Genomic DNA, 20465 nt, shown 5'->3' with positions numbered 1-20465 from the left:
TGCGTCTTGGAGTCGGAGAGGAGGATGGAAAACCCGCGCCAGGCCGCTGCAGGAGCAGAGTTACCCTGACCTCCGGCCGTTCCCACAGGCCATCCCACAGCGCTGGACTCACAGGGACGACGGCCACGGAGTCGGGATGAGCAGAGAGCCGCGCGGCTGCGGGGAGACGCGGCAGGGCTGCAGGGCTCCCGGGGTTGGTGGACTGTGAAAAGGTCGAGTGAGAACTGCTCCCCACCGACCCCCCAGGGCTGGCTTCCCGTAACCACGGCTTTGTTTTTGTCTTACTTGGTACTGGAACTTTCAGCCAGCTCTCTGTCTGAAACCCAGAAGTACCTCTGGCCCCTCTCTGCCGTCCCATCCTTCACACACAGTCAAACTCATCGCTCTCATTTTGCGTCCTAAGTAGTTATTGAACCCATCTCCCCACCTCTAACTTACAGGAAACAGAACAAGAAGTCTTAAGGGAAGACTTAGCAACAGTTATTTTTTAGTTTTTCTCTGAAATGCAAGAGTTGAAATGTACCTTCAGACTCAAGGAAAAAACACTGACGAGTTTGTAGGTAAGATTCAGCAGGTGCCCTTACTTCCAGATACTCTCCTCTGTGGGTGTTAATGAAGTCATCCTGAAATTACTAAAATTTAGCTACAGTTGGAGCAATTTAGAGTATTCTACTTGACCACATAAAACAACTATCAAAATGGATACTGTACCATAACTAGCAGAGGTAGTGTACTCTTTGCATGGAGAACTGTATTCAGTATCCTGCGATAAACCAAAATGGAAAAGAATATGAAAAAGCATGTGTGTATATCAGAGTTCCCATCAGGGCTCAGCAGTAATAAACTCGACTTGTGTCCATGAGGACTCGGGTTTGCTCCCTGGCTGCACTCAGTGGGTTAAGGATCTGGCAGTGCCATGAGCTGTGGTGTAGGCCGGCAGCTGCAGCTCTGAGTAGATCCCTAGCCTGAGAACTATCGTATGGTGCAGCCCTAAAAAGACCCCCCCACACACACAAAAAATAATTCTGATAAACAGGGTGCTGCCATACAGCACAGAGAACTGAATAACTTGTGATAAACCATAGTGGAGGAGTTCCCTGGTGGCTCAGCAGGTTAAGGATCCCACTGTTGCTCAGCTCACTTCTGTGGCGCAGGTTCAGTACCTGGCCCCAGAACTTCCGCATGCGTGGGTGTGGCCCAAAAAAGCCATAATGGAAAAGAATATGAAAAAGAATAGGAGTTCCTGTCGTGCTGTGGAAACGAATCCAACTAGGAACCATGAGGTTTGATCCCTGGTCTCACTCGGTGGGTTAAGGATCCAGCGTTGCCGTGAGCTGTGGTTTAGGTCGAAGGCGCAGCTCGGGTTGTGTGTTGCTGTGGCTGTGGTGTAGGCCGACAGCTGCGTCTCTAATTCGACCCCTAGCCTGGAACTTCCATATGCCGTGGGTGCAGCCCTAAAAGGCAAAAAGAAAAAAAGAAAAAGAACACACACATATGAGTATAACTGAATCATTTTGCTGTGCACAAGAAAGGTACACTTGGTTTACACATTGTAAATCAACTATAATAATTTTTAAAAGAAATCAAAAGAAAAAGTTCTGAAACAGACATTTGTAAGCCTGATTTGAATTTGATGACATTCAGGAATTACTGATGATCTGTTAGGTGTAGTAAATACATGGTTTTTTGTTTGTTTTTGTCTTTTGTCTTTTTAGGGCTGCCCGTGCGGCATGTGGAGGTTCCCAGGCTAGGGGTCTAATCAGAGCTACAGCTGCCCGTCTACACCACAGTCACAGCAACGCCAGATCCGAGCCATGTCTGCGACCTTTGCCACAGCTCCCAGCAACGCTGGACCCTTAACCCATTGAGCAAAGCCAGGGATCAAACCCATGTCCTCATGGACACTAGTCAAGTTCGTTAATCACTGAGCCACAACAGGAACTCCCAGTATATTTTTTAAATTGTGTTTTGCTATTAAATCAAGCTTATTACCCAGAGGGAAAATTTTGTTTAGTTTATCAGGAATCTATGCCTTACACTGTTTCTGTATTTATTGTGCTTTTCATTACCTGACTCCATCCACTCAGGCAGAGAAGGAAACCTATTTAGTGGCCAGACCTGGATCCTGCTTCGAGCGCAGCTCAGTCCAGGGCTCAGACAGCACCTGCATCCACCTCGAAGGCCTTCCTCTTAGAGTCTGGCTCCATCCTCAGTCTCCCGGCACTGGCTCTGGTCCCGGCCTCACTTTCCTACGTGACACACTCTGTCATCATCACAGCCTCAGGGAGGTGGAGCAGGTGACCCCGCATTCTCCACAGGAGCCCCACACGGTCCCTCCCGCCTGGCCCCTGCAGCCCGGTCCCTGCCGCAGGCCCCATCGCTTTGCTGGGCAGCTCCCCAGGAATGGACCGTTGGCTCGGGCCCGTCAGCATCTGCCTGGAGTTGAAGATGGGTCACCCCCCGGGCTGAGAACGGGGAAGACGGGGACCCAAAGACAAGCGAGGCACTGCTGCACAGATTTAATTACTTCCCTTGGAATAGCGTAGCTCGCCCCTTGGTATATCCAAATCTCTGTCATTCTGCTGGACCTACACATTGGCCGAGTTGTACGAATAGTAACATCTGAGTAGAAAAGACACCAAACGCCACGGGAATTGAAGCTGGCGGCGGACAGCAGCCACTCCTCTTCCTCACTGGATGCAGGGACCTGGTGAGACGGCCTCCTCTTTTTAGGATGAGCTCTGTACCCAACTCTCCCCGGCAAGTTTTCCACTCTTCCAGAGACAGGCAATTTAAAAATGTACGTTCGTTTTAATCAGGCGAAGGTTCCCTACGGTGTATGTGTGATTCTTTCTAAACTATCTAAAACTCAATTGCTGATGTGTTTATTTTCTCTCTTTCAGGGCTGATTTCGTACACCGAGTATCTTTTCTTGCTCACAATCCTTACTAGTAAGTTTCCCACAGTTTTTCTCAATGATCGTGTCCAATTCTCTGTTCTTACCAAACCGGATTTTAGAAACTTGGCATTTAGGGTTTTATCATTAAGAATGTTATTGGCGGGAGTTCCCATTACGGCGCAGCAGAAACGAATCCGACTAGGAACCATGAGGACACGGGTTCTATCCCTGGCCTCGCTCAGTGAGTTAAGGATTTGGCGTTGCTCTGGCTGTGGTGCAGGCCAGCAGCTGTAGCCCCGATTGGACCCCTAGCCTGGGCACCTCCATATGCCGTGGGTGTGGCCCTAAAAAGCAAAAAGAAATAATAATAATAAATTAAAAAATTTTTTTAATTGTAAAATGTTATTGGTGCCTTGGTTTCTGTGCCTGCGTGATGATGCGGTTGGATTTGACTCTCTGCCTCCTCTGCTCTCTGGCTCCTCACAACGTTGCTTCCTTAACTGAAGGCCTGTTGAACAGAAGAATCAGAGCTCACTTGGGAAGGTTAAAAGCCCCTCGTCTGACGCTGCAGCGTTCCTGACCGTCCTGTTCACACTGTCGGTTGTGAAGGTCAAGGAACGGTTGGAGATGAGGAGGCAGCAGCTGAATGCGGCATGCTCTCTTGGGATTGACCTTAGAGTGGGAAAAACGTGAACTCCAAATAAGGTCTGCAGTTTTATTGAAAATGACACCCCAGTGCTAACTCCCTAGTTTTCATAAAGGTTCTGTGGTTACATAGGATGCAGACCTGAGAGGAAGCTTCAGAAAGGGCTTTGGGAGCTCGCTGTCCAGATTTACAGTGTTTCTCTCAGTCTAAAACGATTTCAAAATCCTTGTTTACAAAAGTCTACTCTTGAGCAAGGGAGATAAAGAGTAGTAATCAGTGTGGAAATAGCCAAGGTACTATAAGCATAGAGGCAAGCCGCTAGTAGAGCTGAAGAAATAAATGGAGTTCTCGAATGAATTTTGCTTTGAAGGGCAGAACGCTTAATGTGGGTGGCACACCGTGGAAACACCCCCAGGCTTCGAAAATTGCTATCCCGAGAAGAGATTGCTTTCCTCTGTTTCAGGCACTTTTTCACATTCTCTCTTTGAGCTGATTTCAAGTTTGAAGACCCTATAGATCTTCAAGTAACTTGCATTTCACCAAAAGTATTATTCATTTTTCACTTGCAGAACCACATTCAGGGTTTCATGTTGCATTTAAAATGCTGGATGCGGATGGTGATGAGATGGTTGAAAAAAAGGAATTTTTTAAGGTAAGTCAACTCTAGTTGTTTTTGGTTTGTCATAAAACACCTGAATGCTCATGTGATAATTTTACATTTCCATTAAAATGAAAATTAGATCTATTGCTTATACTCTGAAAGGTCAAGAAATCATTTATACATTCAAAAATATTAAGTTTTCTGTCATACAGCCTTGAGGAAACAGTTAGAGGACAGAGTGTGAGATTCCAAAAGGAGAAAGGAGTTTAAGCATGTACTTTTTTTAGTTTTTATTCTTATGGTTTCAGCCAATGATAATGTAACAGAAAACTTCATGGATACATTGAAAATTTTTCTCACAACCCTGCCAAAAAAAGGAATAAGAAAAATAAAACCTTAAGCCTTCATAAAGAGTAGGAAAAAAAAAATGTAAAAGCTACAATAGTTATAAATGGTACAAATTTTCCAGGAATTTGTGATGGTCGATCATTGAAAAGCTAAAAAAATGTGTTTAAATGATAGTTCCCGAGACGTGACTCTGACACACCAGCAGATTTCACTCTGTCCAAGGAAGTCGATGGTAACGTCAGCAAGTGTGTCAGTGAGAGAGGGTGGGAACAAATGCACCTCTCAGTCGCTTGGCCTACGGCAGAAATGGGCGCCACACTCTAAATCAGACGTCCTTTGTTTTTGCTTTTTCAGGGCCGCTGCCGAGGCATGTGGAGGTTCCCAGGCTAGGGGTCCAATCGGAGCAACAGCTGCCGGCCTACACCGCAGCCACAGCAAGGCGGGATCGAGGCCTCGTCTGTGACCTACACCACAGCTCACGGCAACACCAGGTCCTTAACCCACTGAGCAAGGCCAGGGATCGAACCCCAGTCCTCATGCGTGCTAGTCAGGTTCGTTACTGCTAAACCACCACAGGAATTCCTCAACTGTACTTTAAAAAAAAAGAACTAATGAGACAGGTAAAAAAAAAGTTTGGTTCAACATATGCAAATCAGTCATCATACAGCACGTTAACAAAAGAAAACTCAGGAACCACGTGATCATCTCAGTAGATGCAGAAAAAGCCTTTGACGAAGTCCAGCATCCATTCATGATAAAAACCCTTACCAAAGTGGGTATGGAGGGAACACACCTTACCGTAATCAAAGCCATTTACGGCAAACCCACAGCAGATGTAACACTCAATGGAGAAAAGCCGAAAGCCTTCCCACTAACATCTGGAATAAGACAAGGATGCCCACTCTCACTACTTTTGTTCAACATAGTACTGGAAGTCCTAGCCATGGCAGTCAGGCAAACAGAAGAAATTAAAGGTATCCAGATTGGAAGAGAAGAGGTAAAACTGTCACTGCATGCAGATGACATGATACGATATGTAGAAAACCCTAAGGACTCAACCCCAAAAACTACTCAAACTGATCAACAAATTCAGCAAAGTAGCAGGATATAAGATTGACATTCAGAAATCAGTCACATTTCTGTATGCTAACAATGAAATATTAGAAAATGGATACAAAAATACTGTACGTTTTAAAATTGCACCCAAAAAAATCAAATACCTGGGAATAAACCTGACCAAGGAGGCGAAAGACTTATATGCGCAGAACTATAAAACATTAAACAAGAAAACTAGAGAGGATTCAAAGAAACGGAGAGATATTCCATGCTCCTGGGTTGGAAGAATTAATATTATAAAAATGGCCACACTACCTACAGCAATCTACAGATTCAGTGCAATCCCTATCAAATTACCCATGACATTTTTCACAGAACTAGGACAAACCATACAAAAACTTGTATGGAACCACAAAAGACCCAGAATTGCCGAAGCAATCCTGAGAAACAAACACCAAGCAGGAGGCATAACTCTCCCGGACTTCAGGCACTATTACAAAGCCACAGTCATCAAGACAGTGTGGTATTGGTGCCAAAGCATACAGACAGACCAATGGAACAGAACGGAGAACCCAGAAATAAACCCAGACACCTATGGTCAATTAATCTTTGACAAAGGAGGCGAGAATATAAAATGGGAAAAGGACAGTCTTTCAGTAAGTGATGCTGGGAAAGCTGGACAGCTGCATGTAAATCAATGAAACTAGATCACACCTCACACCATGCACAAAAATAAACTGAAAATGGCTTAAAGACTTAAACCTAAGACAAGACACCATCAAACTCCTGGAAGAGAACATAGGCAAAACATTCTCTGATAGCAACCTTACAAATGTTTTCTCAGGTCAGTCTCCCAAAGCAACAGAAATAAAAGCAAAAATAAACCAGTGGGACCTAATCAAACTGACAAACTTTTGCATAGCAGAGGAAACCATAAATTTAAGAAAAAGACAACTTAGAGAATGGGAGAAAATCATTTCAAACGATGCAACTGACAAGGGCTTAATCTCTAAAATATCCAAATACCTTAGAGAAAATAGTTTCAAATGATGCTTAATCTCTAAAATATACAAACAACTTACACAACTCAACAGCAAAAAAAGCCAACAACCCAACTGAAACATGGGCAAAAGACCTGAACAGACATTTCTCCAAAGAAGATATGCAGATGGCCAACAAGCACATGAAAAAATGCTCAGCATCACTGATTATTCGAGAAATGCAAATCAAAACTACTATGAGGTCACACCTCACACCAGTCAGAATGGCCATCAGTAATAAGTCCACAGATAACAAATGCTGGAGGGGGTGTGGAGAAAAGGGAACCCTTCATCTGTTGGTGGAAATGTCAGCTAGTACAGCCACTATGGCGATCAGTATGGGCGTACCTTAGAAAACTATATAGAGAACTCCCATATGACCCGGCAATCCCACTCTTGGGCATATATCCGGACAAAACTTGCCTTGAAAAAGACACATGCACCCGTATGTTCACTGCAGCTCTATTCACAATAGCCAAGACATGGGAACAACCTAAATGTCCATCGACAGATGATTGGATTAAGAAGATGTGGTACATACACACAGTGGAATACGACTCAGCCATAAAAAAGAACAAAGTAATGCCATTTGCAGCAACATGGTTGCAACTTAGAGACTCTCATACTAAGTGAAGTAAGTCATGAAGAGAAAGACATACCATATGATATCACTTATATCTGGCATCTAATATCTGGCAGAAATGAACCTTTCCACAGAAAAGAAAGTCATGGACGTGGAGAACAGACTTGTGGATGCCAAGGGGGAGGGGGATGGAGGGGGATGGACTGGGAACTTGGGGTTCATAGATGCAGACTCCTGCCTTTGGAATGGCTAAGCAATGAGATCCTGTTGTGTGGCGCTGGGAACTCTGTCTAGTCACTTACAATGGAGCAGGATAATGTGAGAAAACAGAATGTATACATGTATGTGTGACTGGGTCACCTTGCTGTACAGCAGAAAATTGACAGAACACTATAAACCAGCTATAATTGAAAAAATAATCATTTTAAAATAAAAATTTTTTTGAAGTCTGTCAGTGCTTTTAAACTGTGGAGTGTACACCAGGCAGACCTCGCTGTTCTTAATCTAGAAGAGACCTCACGGAGAAAACGGGTCCCCTCTTGTCATCTGTGTTTTTCTTCCAGTCCCCAGCGTACGGGGAAGGCAGACAACCCGGCTTGTTGAAATGATCCCTCTGTACACGGAGTCTGTGCTTGTGCTGTTCGTCAAGTAGCCGGGAGCCGCGGGGGCTGTGACGCCTCTGAAGTGTGACTTGGGACTAAGAAACTGGAGTGTTTAAATTTTAATTAATTTTAAGTTTAAAAACTGTCATTCCCTTCAGATTCTGGCAAATTTTCAAGTATGTTTGAAATAGTGTGAGGACGTGACTACTTTTTATTTTTACTTTATTTTAGGGTTTTTTTGTCTTTTTGTCCTTTTAGGGCTGCACCCATGGCATATGAGGTTCCCAGGCTAGGGGTCGAATCACAGCTGTAGCTGCCAGCCTACACCACAGCCACAGCAACACCAGATCCGAGCCGCATCTGCGACCTACACCACAGCTCATGGCAGCGCCAGATCCTTAACCCACTGAGCGAGGCCAGGGATCGAACCCACGACTTCATGGTTCCTAGTTGGATTTGTTTCTGCTGCGCCACGACGGGAACTCCGAATCTACTTTTTAATTGTTACTTTCATTTACTTTTGTAAACTTTATGAAATCTTAAGTACAGGTCAAGTACAGAAATTGGAGTAATTGTGGGTTTGGTTCCAGACCACCACAAGAAAGCAAGTCACCAATGTTTCAGCTTCCCAAGGCAGATGAAAGTTTTGTTTACACTGTACTCTGGTCTAGTAAGTGTGTAATAGCATTGTGTTGGTTTTTTTCTTTCCTTTTTGGGCCACACCTGCCCAATGTAGAAGTTCCCAGGCTAGGGGTCAACTTGAAACTGAAGGTGCTGGCCCACACCACAGCCCCAGCAACGCCAGATCCTTAACCTGCTGAGCAAGGCCACGGATTGAACCCTCGTCCTCAGGGATGCTAGTCGGGTTTTTAACCTGCCGAACCACCCCAGCATTATGTCTTAAACAGTGTGTATGCTTTAATTTAAAAATACATCGTTGCTGGAGTTCCTGTGCAGCTCAGCAGGTTAAGGCTCCTGCGTTGTCACTACAGTAGCTTGTATCGGTGCTGTGACACAGGTTTGACCCCTGGCCTGGGAGCTTCCACATCCTACACGTATGGCCAAAAAACAAAAAGTAAATAAAAATTTTAAAAGTACTTTATTGCTGACAAATGCTAATCATCAGCTGACATGCAGGGTTGTCACAAAACTTCACTTGGTAAAAAACGCAAAATCTGCAAAGCGTGTAAAACAAGGTGTGCCTGTATTTCCAGTGAAATACAGTATCTGATACCTTGTGGAACATACCTGGATTTTGAAGGAAAAAAGAAAGGGATATAAATTTTTATATTGAATATTGAATATGTGATAAAGTCATTGTTTTGAGATAATTAATTTCACCTGTTTTACATTTTTAGTGCACTTGAACAAAAATGAGACTGGAAACTCCAGGTGATAAATTATTTTTATATTCTTAGGCAAGACATATAAGTAATTTCAATCAGTGGCCTCAGTCCAAAGAAAAGGCCTTGGTTCTAAAATTTATGTTATGTATTTCAGTTAATTATAATACTTGTTTATGTAGGGATCTTTATTTTTTAAGATGATTCCCCAGTTTAGCAGACTTTTTAAAATAGTGCAGCTGCTGACACTGGCCCGGGTAGATGGTCCTGCAGCACTGCAAGCTGAGACGCTGAGAACTTCCTGCCGCTTCACTGCCCACTCACGCGTGTTCATTTCCCCTAGACACCCCGGTCCGTAGATTTACACGCTCGGTACTCCCCTTCCAGATAATCTCCGAAGCTGTTAGATATTTATAAACCTAATTCTTATGATCCTGCTGCTTTAGAAACGTCTTCTCTGAGACCTTTTCCGCTCTGGCCTTTGTTTCTGATCTTTGAGATCATTTCTTACGTATAAAACCAAACATTTTAGGACGCAAGTTTGCGAAGCCTGGGGTGTGGGTCCTTGTCAGAGGTGTTTCCTGGTCAGGATGTGCTTTGTGGACAGTCGACGCCCTGGTTACGTGTTCAGCTGGATGACTGGCAAGGTGACGTGCTCATGTCACCTTGTGCCCTTAGAGCCAGTCCCTCACTCCCTCCTGCGCAGCTGCCAGCCGCAGCCCACGGGCTGCTTCCTCTCGGCACAGGTGGGCTCCCTTCCAGCCTTTCGCGTGATGGAATCAGAGCGCATCCACCCTTCGTTTGACGCAGACTCCTGCCCGTTGTTGTGTTTGCCAGTGGTGTGCTCCTTTCGATCGCCGAGCAGTGTTCTATTGTGTGGATGTGATCTGTGTATCTAGTCACTTGGTGGTGACTGTTTCAGTTGTTGCCAGGTAGGGGCTCTTGGGAATATAGCGGCTGTAAGTATTCACAGCCAGGTCTTTGGGTGACCATGTTTTCTTTGATGAAGTATGTGGGAAGGGAATTGCTGGGTCCTGTGCTAAGTACGATAAGTACAAATTAGGAAGCTGGCAGTTTTGCTTCCCAAAATCTGTGTACCACTCCATATCCCACCAGCAATGCAAGAGCGTTCCATTTGAGACATATCTCAAAGGCTTTGTTTGTTTGTTTTTAGGGCTGCCCCCATGGCATATGGAGGTTCCCAGGCTAGGGGTCCAATTGGAGTTACAGCTGCCAGCCTATGCCACAGCCATTCAGGATCTGAGCCACATCTGTGACCTACACCACAGCTCACAGCAACGCCAGATCCTTAGCCCACTGAGCAAGGCCAGGGATCGAACCTGGAACCTCATAGTTCCTAGTCGGATTCGTTTCTGCTGCACCATGATGGGCATTCCCTCAAAGGCTTTTTTAAAAGTCATAAATTAGGGAGTTCCCGTCATGGCTCAGCGGAAACAAATCTGACTAGCATCCATGAGGACGCAGTTTCGATCCCTGGCCTCGATCGGTGGGTTAAGGATCCAAGGTTGCCATGAGCTGAGGTGCAGGTCACAGACATGGCTCAGATCCCACGTTTCTGTGGCTGTGGCGTAAGCCGACGGCTATAGCTCCAATACGACCAGTATCCTGGGAACTTCCATGTGCTGTGGGTGCCACCCCAAAAAGACAAAAAAAGTCTCAAATTAGTCATTTAGGTGTGTCCCCATTAATTTATTGTGATTTTTCTAAGTAGTCAGTGTGTGGTAAACACTGTGGTACATATTTGCCTTTTTACTTTTTTAATGTGGCTACTAAAAAAATTGGAAATCGGAGTTCCCGTCGTGGCGCAGTGGTTAACAAATCCGACTAGGAACCATGAGGTTGCGGGTTCGGTCCCTGCCCTTGCTCAGTGAGTTAACGATCTGGCGTTGCTGTGAGCTGTAGTGTAGGTCGCAGACGTGGCTCGGATCCCGCGTTGCTGTGGCTCTGGCGTAGGCCGGCAGCTATAGCTCCGATTGGACCCCTAGCCTGGGAACCTCCATGTGCTGCGGGAGTGGCCCAAGAAATGGCAAGAAGACAAAAAAAATAAAAAAATTGGAAATCACTTATGTGGCTCTGTCATACTTCTCTTGGTCAGCACTGCTTTAGAATGTATCAGACTATAGATGCTGAGAAATTTTTAGCATATTTACTGCATGTTCCTTCTGACACTTGTCTCAAATGCTGAAAAGGTTTCTCTGACTCCTGGGTGTACAGCACAAGAAAGAAAGCTGGAAGAGTCCAGAGGATTGAAGTTGCCTGAAGTGTACCTCTAGCTACATGAGGTTTTACGTATTATTCAGGGAAACGGGTAGTAGTCTTACAGAATTCGTTTTCTCCAAGCAGTGGAAGTTAAATGTTAATAGGTAGCTGTAGAGAAAACTGTACCATTTAACAGCTTAAAGATTCAACCCCAGCCTGGGAAGCTTTCCATATGCTACAGGTGTGGCCCTAAAAAGCAGATTTTAAAAAAAGAGTCTTGGAATGTTTCATGTATTTATGTATTTATACCGTTATGTGTAAGAGATACGGAGTTGAATTGAGAAAGATGTGTTTCCTTAGAAAATCACTGTGAACAAACATTAGCAAATCTACTTGTCTCCAAAGAAGCAGCGTGGGTGGTTTATCGCTGCTTACTGATCACCAGCTGGTTTATGAAAAGCAGCTTGGGATTCTACCAAGAAGTTGAAGGCACTTGTGAACAGACATATTAAAGAGAACCAAGGATTTCCAGATATCATAGCTCTTACTTAGGCAGGACTGCACGTGAAATATACTCACAGAGCCAGGACGAGAGGAAATACTAGATAAACGGCCTGAGTTAAGCTTTGAATTCACTTCCGTTCAGGCAGAGGAAAGCAGAAGTAACAAGCCTGGAGTTCTCCCTGTGGCGCAGCGGGTTAACGATCCAGCTTGTCTCTGTGGCGGCGCTGATGGGGTCCCCAGCCCGGCACAGTGGATTAAGGATCCAGTGTTGCTGCTGCTGTGGTGTAGGTCACAGCTTCAGCTCCGATTCAGTCGCTGGCCCAGGAGCCTCCGTAATGCTGCGGGTTCAGCCAAAAAAGAAAGGAAGTAACGATTTTGCTCTGTTTGATGGGAACAGTGATGAATGGCCATCACTGAGGGTCCCTGGGGACGTGACCCGTACAGGCCACTGTAAAACCATTGTTGGGGAGTTCCTGGGTGGCTCAGTGGGTAAAGGACCCCATATTGTCACTGCTGTGGCACAGGTTCAATTCCTGGCCTGGGAACCCACCTGCCACAAGTGCAGCAGGCAAACAAACTATTGCAGTGGTGCGGCTGCAGTGTGCAGAGGCTCCTAGGAGGTGGACAGCATGGCCCTCGGGGACCAGCAGGCGTGGCAGTGCTCCAGACTCGTCTCTGGCCACAGTGGGAAGGGTGAACTCAGAGGGTGGAAGCAGGAGGCCCCCGGCTGCTGCACTCGTCCAGGTTTCAGCTGGGAGTGAGAGGTAGGAAGTGCTCCCAGAGGTGTTGGGACACGCGCCGTGGAGCCTGCCTTCCAGTCAGATGAGAGAAATGAAGGCGAAGCGGAAGCCAGGAGCGGCCACTACTGTCCACCCAGCCTGACTCGGAGTAATAGTGCTGAGCGACCGCAGAGAAACGAGGACTCGCTCTTTTGAGAGCTGGCTTTATGACACGTTGTCGTATTACTAAATCTTTACAGCAGCCTGTAGAGGTCACAGCATCCCCATTGTCAAAGGTGAGAGGGTAACGTCCATGCAGCATTGCGGCCGCGGTGTGGTTCCGAGTCCGAGAGACTTGAGCAGCAGACCCTGCACGGCCTCCTTCACCAGGGGGACAGCTCCTCCCCAAGTAGCTGAGCTCACCTGCCTCCAAAGTCTTCCAGAGTCAGAGGAGTTCTTGTCATGGCTCAGTGGTTAATGAATCTGACCAGCATCCATGAAGTTGTGGGTTCGATCCCTGGCCTCACTCAGTGGGTTAAGGATCCGGCGTCGTCGTGAGCTGTGGTGTGGGTCGTAGACACGGCTCAGATCCCATGTTGCTGTGGCTGTGGTGTAGGCCGGCAGCTGCAGCTCCGATAAGACCCCTAGCCTGGAAACCTCCATGTGCCGTGGGTGCAGCCCTTAAAAAAAAAAAAAATCTTTCAGATTCTTTAAACATAATAGTGTAACACGCTGAATTTATAAAACACTTTCTGAACACAACAGTTTTTTCCTTAAATGTTTGGAAAGCTCTCGGATGATTAACCTGTGAAGTAAGAAAACAAGAAAAAGAATATGTTCGAATGCACCACTGATTTTTCTCTTTAAGGTTACAAAGCTCAACCTTCTAAGCCCGTAAGATGTTCTTCGTGCTGGTGTGAGGGACACAGCACTAAACTGCAGAGCCCGGGGAGCATGACACAGCGTGTTAATTTCAGGTGGCGGTGTAGGAGTTGCCCGGGGGTGCAGCAGGTTCAGGATCCGGCGTCGTCACTGCTATGGCACGGATTTGGTCCCTGGCCAGGAAACTTCCACATGCCAAAGGCACAGCCAAAAAAAAAAAAAAAAGAAAAGAAAAGAAAAAAAAAAAAGCATAGAGGAGAAAAAACTGTGTTTACATTAGTTATTAGTTATTTGAATAGTTATTTCATCTCTATGGTCACTGTATTAGGAAGCATGAGTACGTAGCATCTTCTACGTCACATTTTATTGCAAGAACCAAACAGTTCTTTTTATATCAGAAAAGCGTATTTAAAAGGCAAGGTTTTGTGGAGGGTTTTTTTTTTTCCCAGTTCATCTGAATGTTTCCCCAGTGAATTTTATTTGTTGTTCTTGCTACCCTAAGTGCTAAAAAAGTAACAAGAATGACTTTAATACCCAAAATAGAGACATAAAGTGATTTGAACAGCAAGTGCAAAAGTAATGAAGAAATATATTAATATAACGTTTTGTGGAAATGTCCTAAAATATAAGTTGCCTTAGTTTGTTCCTTTTGTGTTTCGTGGTACATTCCTGTTTTATTAGTATCCGGATCAACAAACTGCTGGTCGGTGTATCCCGAGAGCAAGTGAAATAGCAGCCGTCTGTACCAGTGGTTCTCTGTCAGGTAGTGACAGACAGTGCCCCCAGTGGCCAAAGCCGTAATCGTTAATCCGCTTGGTCTCTACCTTGATGGCACATCTGCTTATTTGGGATAAGGGCCAGGGCTTTAGTGCCACTTCTTTGGACAGTAGGTTGATGATGGGTCTGTTTACTCACATAAACGTCCGCCTGGGGGTCCTTGGGCTTCATGTCGCGTTCTCGCTGGCAGGCAGGGCTGTGCCTGTGCTCTCCCTGCTGTGATGTTACCACGTTGTCATATGCCAAATATAGCTGCTAGAGGGGTTATTGCATATAAAGGCCTTCAGTAGGATTTATTCTTCTCGATTCTGGAAGTGCTCCTATTGCAGAGTTTGAACTATCAGGATCCATCCTCAAAGCAGAAATAAGTTAAATTGCCCTTATGTACTTTTCTTCATTTTCAGCCAGGAATCGAAAGTATCCGGATCCTGGTAACGTTGGTCGGTCTGGCAGTCGTGTTTCGACGTTCAGAGCTTGGACTCGAGTGTGTCCTCGGGCTTGTTTTACCACTTCTGCCTAAAACTTTGCCTTCTTTCCTCTAACAAAGCCCTCCTTTTCTACCAGAAACGCGGCCCTTAGCTCTCCCTGCAATGCCCTTTCCCCGTTCCTTTGAATTATTCAGATCTCCGCCCAAATGTCACGTCCTCAGAGAGAACTGTCCAAAATAGGCGTGTCAGACAGTCCCTCCCCAGCAGCCTCAGCAGCCTGTTGCCCTGTTGTATTGTGTTCTAGTCAGGACCCTTGACCTTCTCTGAATTCTCTTATCATCTGTTCACTTGCCTGTTCCCGTGGCCATTAGAGTATAATTCAGTGCTTAATTCAGTGTTTTGGGTTGGGGTGGGGGGTTGGTAGGAGGCGATGTTGGTCCTTCACCTCCCTGTATTCCTGGCACGTAGCACGTTGCTGTCATGAATCAGCATCGTCCAGCCGTCTCAAAAGCACCTTGGGATATTCAGTAAGCATTGCTGGGAAACCTGGACAGCTGCATGCAAAGCAGTGAAACTAGAACATACCCTCACACCATGCACAAAAATAAACTCCAAATGGCTGAAAGACTTAAATATACGACAGGACACCATCAAACTCCTAGAAGAAAACATAGGCAAAACACTCTCTGACATCAACATCATGAATATTTTCTCAGGTCAGTCTCCCAAAGCAATAGAAATTGGAGCAAAAATAAATCCATGGGACCTCATCAAACTGAAAAGCTTTTGCACAGCAAAGGAAACCCAAAAGAAAACAAAAAGACAACTTACAGAATGGGAGAAAATAGTTTCAAATGATGCAACCGACAAGGGCTTAATCTCTAGAATATATAAACAACTTATACAACTCAACAGCAAAAAAGCCAATTGATCAGTGGAAAAATGGGCAAAAGACCTGAATAGACATTTCTCCAAAGAAGATATACAGATGGCCAACAAACACATGAAAAAATGCTCAACATCGCTGATTATAAGAGAAATGCAAATCAAAACTACCATGAGATACCACCTCACATCAGTCAGAATGGCCATCATTAATAAATCCACAAATAACAAGTGCTGGAGGGGCTGTGGAGAAAAGGGAACCCTCCTGCACTGTTGGTGGGAATGTAAACTGGTACAGCCACTATGGAGAACAGTTTGGAGATACCTTAGAAATCTATACATAGAACTTCCATATGACCCCGCAATCCCACTCTTGGGCATCTATCCGGACAAAACTCTACTTAAAAGAGACACATGCACCCGCATGTTCATTGCCGCACTATTCACAATAGCCAGGACATGGAAACAACCCAAATGTCCATCGACAGATGATTGGATTCGGAAGATGTGGTGTATATACACAATGGAATACTACTCAGCCATAAAAAAGAATGACATAATGCCATTTGCAGCAACATGGATGGAACTAGAGAATCTCATACTGAATGAAATGAGCCAGAAAGACAAAGACAAATACCATATGATATCACTTATAACTGGAATCTAATATCCAGCACAAATGAACATCTCCTCAGAAAAGAAAATCATGGACTTGGAGAAAAGACTTGTGGCTGCCTGATGGGAGGGGGAGGGAGTGGGAGGGATCGGGAGCTTGGGCTTATCAGACACAACTTAGAATAGATTTACAAGGAGATCCTGCTGAATAGCATTGAGAACTTTGTCTAGATACTTATGTTGCAACAGAAGAAAGGGTGGGGGAAAAATGTAATTGTAATGTATACATGTAAGGATAACCTGACCCCCTTGCTGTACAGTGGGAAAATAAATTAAAAAAGAAAACATAGCAGAAAAAAATAAAATAAAATCATATAACTAGTGCTTTTGACAATAAAACATCTTATAAATGCAAAAAAAAAAAAGAAAGAAAAAAAAAGAAAGAAAGAACCTTGGGAGACAGAGACCTTGGGCCTAAGAGGACGCCAGGATGTAAAGTGGTTTGAAATGGAGCAGCTGCCATGGAACCAAATATACAGCAGTGTAGCCTTCCCAGAACACCAGAACCCTCTCCCTGAGTCCAAACCAAAATGTTTTAGGTAAGACTGACGTGACAAGCTTTATGTGACACTAAACCCCCATGGATAGGCTTCAGGACAGACCCTTGTTTTAAATTCCACGTGGTATTGGAATAAGCCAATACTATAATAAGCCTCCTTAAAAAGTTATTTCAGTTAACTAATCCTATTTGCTTTTTTGTTCTGTTTGTAACTATTTACAGTAACTATGTGAAATTATTATATTATGTTGTCTTATATTAAAGGTAAGTTTTGAAGTCCCTGTAAAAATTTATATCATTTTCAGGGGGAGTTCCCGTCGTGGCGCAGCAGAAACAAATCCGCATAGGAGCCATGAGGTTGCAGGTTCGATCCTTGGCTTCGCTTAGTGGGTTAAGGATTGGCATTGCCTTGTGGTGTAGGTCGCAGACGCAACTCGGATCTGGTCGTGGTGTAGGCCCGCTCCTGCAGCTCTAATTGGACCCCTAGCCGGGAACCTCCATATGCTGCGGGTACAGCCCTAAAAGGCAAAAGATATATATATATGATTTTCTGAATAATTCCTCTTTCTGTTTTTTAAATTGTCACTGTGATAAATGATCATTTTTCCCTGCATTTCAGTATTTGTTCTAACAAATACAGACAACAAAGATCCACATTACCCGTGTTGGCAGTGAGAAGGGAGAGAGCTCCACAGCCTCTGTGGAAATCAGAGGGTGAAAATGGAATGTTGTGAACAACTGATTCGTGTGTGACTTAATTTGATCAGTCAGATGACTGCACTCGTGCCTTAAACAACAAAACTGACAAGAATGGCACAGAAACGTGCATAGCTTATCAAAAGCTTTCCCACAAAGAAGTGGCTAGGCCCAGAGGGTTTCACTGGTAAAATCTGTCATGTATTTAAGGAGGAGGAAATGCCCAGTTTGCACAGACTCTGTAAGAAATACAAGAAAAAGGACACTTCCCTCATGTTAGAGACCAAAATGTCTCTGATAACTAAAAAGGCCTAACAAGGAGCTCCCATGGTGGCTCAGTGTGTTACGAACCTGACTCGTATCATGAGGATGAGGGTTCGATCCCTGGCCTCCCCCAGTGGATTAAGGATCCAGCGTTGCCATGAGCTGTGGTGCAGGCCGGCAGCTGCAGCTCTGATTGGACCCCTGGCCTGGGAACCTCCATATACAGCGGGTGTAGCCCTAAAAAGACCAAAAAAAAAACCCAAAGACCTAATGAGAAAAGTAAATTAGACTTACTTTCCTCACGAGCAGAGATAGGAAAATATGGAACCAGATGAAGCAAAGCACATCCAGGAACCGTTTGTACAAGGAACACAAGATTCACTCAGCACAGACCTCCGTCTTAACCGAATAAAGGAGAAACCGGTGTGACCCTATCTGCACATGCAGACAGAGCATTTAACCGAGTAAGCGGTTTTTGTGATAAAACTCAGGAGAGTTGCAATAGGAAAGAACTTCTTCAGTCTGATAAAGGGTGTTTACAAAAAATTTAAAGTAGCTTCATGCTACAAGAGAAAATACTGAATGCTTTCCCCTTGAGGTCAGAAACAAGGCAAAGGTCTTTTCTTACCTCTGGTGTGTAACATTTTCCTGGAAATTCTAGGGATAACAGCAGTACGGGCGGGGGGGAAGGTTAGAGAGGACGAAGTAAGTCGGACTTGATTCACAGATATCATGACTGAGGCACCAACAAAATCGAAGCATAGAAAGTCATGTGTGTTTGCATGTAATAGTCGCAAACATTTGGAAACTGAAATTCAGTTCTTTTTTGGAGGGTATCCAGTAATATAAGTAGAAATAAATTTAACGGAGAATATACACCAGAAACTTCAGACATTGCTGGTAGAAATTCAAGGAGGCCTCAGTGAATGAAGAAATACATCATGTTATGGATTCGAAGGTTTAGTGGTGTTAAGGTGTCAGTTCTTCCCAAACTGGTCTAAAGATTCAGCATTGCTAGCAAGTCTTTTTTATAGAAATTGACGAGCTGATTTTAAAAATGTATATTCAGAAGCAAAGGACCTGAAATACTCAAGTCAATCTTTAAAAACAAGAACAAGTCTGGGAGTTCCCATCATGGCTCAGTGGTTAACGAATCCGACTAGGAACCATGAGGTTGCGGGTTCGATCCCTGGCCTTGCTCAGCGGGTTAAGGATCCGGTGTTGCCGGGAACTGTGGTGTAGGTCGCAGATCCTGTGTTGCTGTGGCTGTGGTGTAGGCCAGTGGCTACAGCTCTAATTAGACCCCTAGCCTGGGAACCCCTATATGCTGTGGATGCGGCCCAAAAAAGCAAACAAAAAAAATAAAAACAAGAACAAGTCTGGACAGCTGTCATACTGCCTGACTTTAAGATACTGCAAAGCTGTGGCATCAGGGCACTGTGATACCGCCCTGAGGATGGACGGGTAGACCAGTGAGAGATGCTGAGGAGGCCACACGTACGTGGCCACTCAGCTTTCGGCAGACGACACTAGAGCAAGTGGACAGGATCTATACATGAGAAAACGAGCTGTGACTCCTACCAAACCCCCCACACAGAAATGTACGTGAGCGGGTCCCCTGGGGTCCAGTGCGTAGGACTCAGCACTTTCACTGCTACGACCCAGGTGCAGTCCCTGGTTTGGAAATAGACTCCACATCAAGCTGCTGCACAGCATAGACGGGAAAAGGAAAAAAAAGATTATTTGAGATTTATTACATATCTAAACATAAAAATTAAAACCATTAAGCTTCTAGGAAAAAATATAAGAATATCATCAGGCTCTAGAATAGGCAGAGCTACTTGGGGCCCTAAAAGCAGTAACTATAAAAGAAAAAAAACGATAAAATCATCTTCATCAAAATTAACTTCTGTTAAGAAAAGGAATAGGCTGGAGTTCCCTTGTGGTGAAGCAGGTTAAGATCCAGCATTGTCACTGCTGTGATGTGGATTCTGTCCCTGGCCTGGGAATTGCTGTGTGTCCTGAGTGCAGCCCTCCACCCCTGCCTAAAAAAAAAAAAAAAAAAAATGAATAGGCAAACTGTAAGGTAAGAGAAAATATTTTTCAAACAGATACTGACAGAAGACTTTTATCCAGAATATATAAGAAATCCTTAAAACTTAGTAATTTTCAAATAAATTTTTTAACCAGGCAGAAGACTACAACAGAGGCGTTTCCGTATGGCCCAGCAGGTTAAGGACCCAGCACTGCTACGGCTTGGGTCACTGCTCTGGCATAGGTTCAGTCCCATGGGCACAGCCAAAAAAAAAGTACGAATGGGAGATAGCATTTGGGAAAGTGCTCCATGTGAATTATCAGGGACGTGCAAGTTAAAACCACCTTGAAACGGTGCTGTTCCTCCAGCCAAACGGCCCGCCCTAATCCGAAAGACTGAGAACACGAAATGGTGAGGACACGAAGGAACCAGAATTCGCTTTGGGAAGAGGTTCGGTAGCTTCTTACAAAGTTAAACAGACCTACCTGTGCCCCGCCTGGGTATTTGGCTTTGAAAAAAACATTAAAACATATTTTAAAAAGGCTTGCACTGGAAAGTTTATAAAGCTCTGCTGTACAGCGTGGCGCCTATAAGGTAGCAATATGCCGTCGTGCCCTTAAAAACTCGGCAGTGGCAGTGCCCTGCTCTGCGGCAGGGGCCCGCTTACTCGGGTGTGTCCGTCTGTGCATTTCCGCGCATGTACATTTCTGCGGAAGAGCAGCTGCACAGAATGCGGATTGAGGGGGCACGGGGGTGGCTGGGC

The 20465-nt window shown here is 44.8% G+C and overlaps 1 protein-coding gene across 8 annotated transcripts in view; it reads left to right on the top strand.

The window, feature by feature from the left end:
* Positions 1-20465, top strand: part of MICU2 (mitochondrial calcium uptake 2) — a 79783-nt gene that overhangs the window by 41112 nt on the left and 18206 nt on the right. For 7 of the 8 annotated variants that reach the window (XR_014818905.1, XR_014818907.1, XR_014818904.1 and 4 more), the window contains exons 5-6: positions 2904-2951; positions 4115-4197. Coding sequence is in view for 2 of the 8 variants with exons in the window: in XM_021065452.2 (XP_020921111.1) it covers positions 2904-2951; positions 4115-4197 (131 nt within the window). In the remaining 6 variants the exon portion in view is untranslated. Of the gene's footprint in view, positions 1-2087; positions 2711-2903; positions 2952-4114; positions 4198-20465 lie in introns of those variants that run through there. The other variant, XR_014818908.1, reaches the window with a different exon arrangement.

The sequence above is a fragment of the Sus scrofa genome, chromosome 11 (assembly GCF_054392235.1).
Source record: "Sus scrofa isolate SSC_HxYL_T2T_F1_AM1 chromosome 11, Sscrofa_HxYL_maternal_Yorkshire_Landrace_v2.0, whole genome shotgun sequence".
Taxonomy (NCBI): domain Eukaryota; kingdom Metazoa; phylum Chordata; class Mammalia; order Artiodactyla; family Suidae; genus Sus; species Sus scrofa.
Note: the sequence above shows the minus strand (reverse complement) of the source record. Positions and strands in the feature narration are given on the sequence as shown.